At 50.3% G+C, this 3,629-nt stretch overlaps 1 protein-coding gene across 1 annotated transcript in view; it reads right to left on the bottom strand.

Moving 5' to 3' along the window:
- Positions 1-559: 559 nt before the first annotated feature.
- LOC109304144 (5-hydroxytryptamine receptor 7-like) overlaps positions 560-3,629 on the bottom strand; it is a 15,834-nt gene continuing 12,764 nt past the window's right edge. Inside the window, exon 3 of the mRNA XM_019526641.1 lies at positions 560-2,301. Coding sequence (XP_019382186.1) covers positions 1,530-2,301 — 772 coding nt within the window. The 3' untranslated portion in view covers positions 560-1,529. The remainder of the gene's footprint in view (positions 2,302-3,629) is intronic.

Below are 3,629 nucleotides of genomic sequence, written 5' to 3'. Positions count from 1 at the left end.
TTTTAAAATGAAATATTTCTTCTAAAAACGGCACGCATCTTCAATTGCAGTTTCCAAGAAAAGCTACAAAGGTCTGATAGGCACCACAGGGTGCACCTTTGTAAATTGTGTCTTTATTTGACTCCTTTCCTCACCTTAAATAGAGAATAAAAAAATAGGATGCATCTTAAATTCAACTGCGCCTTATATTTGAAGAAAAGTGATATGCCCCCTCCTTCAATGTACTAGCCGTTGCCTTATTTCATATACCCCCCTTGCCTTTTTATAAGCTTTCAAGGAAATCCCTGTGAAAGAAGAGCCCATAACTAATCTCTTCTCCAACCTCAACTAGAACAAAGTTTAAATTCACCAAAGGGCCAACACCCAAAGCCAAATGCAATCAGTGGAAGATTATTTAATGACTCCAGGGGGGTTTGGCTCTGAACTATGCTGACCGGGAGAAGAAAGGCATCAAAGGTCTACACACACACAAAGAATCTCAACTGAAATTAAAAAAAAATAAATAGATTTGTCTTTTTCTTTGTTTTAAAAAGAAAGAAAGAAAAAGATACACCGCTTGGTTTATTTTTTTCCAAGCTCGCTGTACATCGTACTGCAGCACCGGAAAGCTACCAGTGAAATTGCGTATGCATGTCTCTCATCAACCAAAGCATGCTTTTATGGAGTGCCTCAGTCAATCAATTAGCCACACATTATGCAAACACATCACTCAGCTGTGAATGAAGTACATACATCCCAGTAAATATATCAGTCTTTGCTTGCTGTTCACTTCTCCGATTTAAGTCGGCTGTTTAAACTTTGTCTACCATACTATAAACAAAGTTTTTTTTTTCTTTTTCCTAAGCATGCCAGGTTCAAGTTCTGAAATGCGAGGACCTGGGGAAAGAGGGTCATTGGCATAATCTCCCCAACATGCAAACCTGGAAGGGGCCGCGGGATGTCGAATGGAAACAACTCGGTTGCAATAGTTTATAAGCACAGGGGGAGGATGTGAGGTCCATCGTCCACTTCAGGGCAGCCCATAGCTGCTGTCCGACAGGATACAGGAGTGCGGCTTGTGAGATAATCCCACCGCACGCAGCACTGTCCCTCCACAGACCTCACAGCCCCCTGCAAAAAATCAAGCATCTAATTTTTTTACACGGGGGGAAACCGAGGCACGGAGAAGTGACGCAACTTGCCCAAGGTCACCGTCAGGCTGTGGCACAACTTGGGGCAGGGTCCGAGAACCACCCTGGCTCCATCCTGGGTGCTATGGGCTGCTGCTCGACTCCCAGTTTCGAAAGTGCAGCCACAGTGATGGGCTAAAGAGAAGGGAAGGGGCTGCAACGGGTCATGATGGACAGGCAGCGCGCAGGTACTCCAGGCCGGAGCCCGTCTCGTACCCGATTTGTGACGGTGAGCTCAGGCTGGAGAACGACAACGCACACGGCTGCCATTCCTCAAGGGCTGGATGGAGACGTGGGAGGTCTTGACTTAGGCACTGAGCGCGAGCGTTAGACGAGAGGACACAGGCCCTCTTCGGGGGTTTATAGAATACACTCGTGTCTCTCTGTGACTTTCAGGGCTTCGTGCATGCTGGCTGCCGACAGCCTCCGGTTGATGTTCCTGTACCTGCACCATAAGAGGTTCCAAAAAGTAGTCCTTAAATCTCGGTTGAAGAAAGCATAGATGAGGGGGTTGATGAGGGAGTTGGTGTAACCCAGCCAGAGCAGGGTCCTCTCCAACCTCAGAGGCATGCAACTGCACTGGATGCCACATATGAAAGGCCGGGCCGTGGACATCAGGAAGAAGGGGAACCAGCAGAACGTGAAGGCCCCCACGATAATGCCAAGGGTCCTGGCTGCTTTCTGCTCCCTTTTGAAGATGGAAATGTTCTTTCGATCCTGCCTCAGCAGCTTGGACAGTGTGGCACACTCCTCCACCGCCTTGCTGCGCTTGGAGCTGTGATGGCCCCGGACGCTGGCCTCCATGCAATACACCCCATCCTGGTCGTACTGTTTGGGGAAGTTCATGAACCGGTGCTTCTCCGCGCTGACCTTGGCGGCTTTGTAGATCCGGTTGTACATGACGAGCATGACGGTCATGGGGATGTAGAAGGCAACGCCGGTGGAGTAGACCGTGTATCCAAAGTCCTGGCTGATAAGGCAGACCCTTTCGACGGTGACGTTCTTGGCCCAGCCGAAGAGCGGGGGGAGCGTTATGGAGGCAGAGAGGAGCCACACGATGAACACCATCTTGGCCATCAGCTTCCCGTTTTGCCTCACGGGGTACGTCAGTGGCCGCGTGATCCCTAGGTACCTGCAAAACAGTTTAAGAGCTTATTAGCTTTGCATGGGGCTGCTTTGGTGCTTAGAAGAAGTTACAACCCATCAAATGTCTACAACGAGTACCATCGTGTATGCAAAAAGATGGCGTCATCTTAGTCACAGCTGGCGCTAACTGGAAATTTTCCTTCTCCCCGAGGAACTTTTAGGCTTTTCCCTGAAAAGAGCCAAAAACCAGAACAAACGGTCTTTTCAAAATGCTGTTCCTCCGGGAGTTGCAGTTTGCACCCATTCTCCCTGACTGGACTTCACTTCCTACAGTGCCCCACAGTCTTCCCTCTCACAATCACCGTTTTGCAAGATGTGGTCTACTTGGAGGGCTCGGCTGGAACCCAGGTATTTTTCCTTAAAAACCATCGATGACTTAAATGCCTAATTTTCCATCAGTCAGGTATGCAGGTTGTAGCCTTACTGGTCCAGAGGCACAAGGAATCAGGACTCATGGTAGCGGTGATATCTAGTTGCTGTAATAAAAGATAATCACCTCTACCACGAGTCATAATTCATTTTCCATCAGGAAACTTCAAAGCCTAATTTTCACCGAACATTTCTGTCCCAACCCCAACTCCTGACACGAATGCTCAAGGGACGCTCAAAAGATGGACCCTGCATCATGACTCCACAGGCGACTGGCCGAAGGCCAAAACCTGCTCTCCGTGACACCGCTGTAAACAAGAAGTAACCGCAATTGAAGTCAGTGCAACTAGACCAACACGTGATGGAGACAAGGATCAGCTCCTGGGTTTGGAAGAGAGGCTCCTTTATGCCCCTAGCATTTGGCTAAGAGACAGTGGCAGAAACTGCCACAGCTGCTTTCAGCTTTCCAAGACCGTGCATGGGGGTAGGGGCAATCTCACTCAGTGCCCCCTCTCCCCTGCACACGGTGGAGGGCAGAAAGAGGAGCTGGCCATAGGCAGAGGCCTTCCCTTGGGCATCGCATGGAGAGGAAGCACCGGAGCCAGCTCCTCCGGCTCTCGGGTATCAGGGAAGCAGCGGGCTTCTCCGGAGACACCGGCATTATCTAAGTTACTGCTTAGGCTGCATTAGTCAGGTTGATGGCAATCTGCATAACAATGGGGTGGACGTATCCGCACTCTCAGGCAAAACACAAGCCTCTGTTTTCTCCCCGTATCATTTTCTCCTTTCCCCTCCCTCCCCCATGGAGCTGCCTGTGAATGGAGAGAGGAGCTGGCATTGCTTTGGAGGGAGGGTGGTGCCGGCATGGCTGGGCAGCCATCAGCTGCGGTGGTTATTTCTGCAGCTTCTCTCCAAGTCGGCCCTTAGTCCCCCCCCCCCCCCCCC

The sequence above is a fragment of the Gavialis gangeticus genome, unplaced genomic scaffold (assembly GCF_001723915.1).
Source record: "Gavialis gangeticus isolate Ggan-Ray unplaced genomic scaffold, GavGan_comp1, whole genome shotgun sequence".
Classification (NCBI taxonomy): domain Eukaryota; kingdom Metazoa; phylum Chordata; order Crocodylia; family Gavialidae; genus Gavialis; species Gavialis gangeticus.
This window is presented reverse-complemented; position numbering and strand designations above follow the sequence as displayed.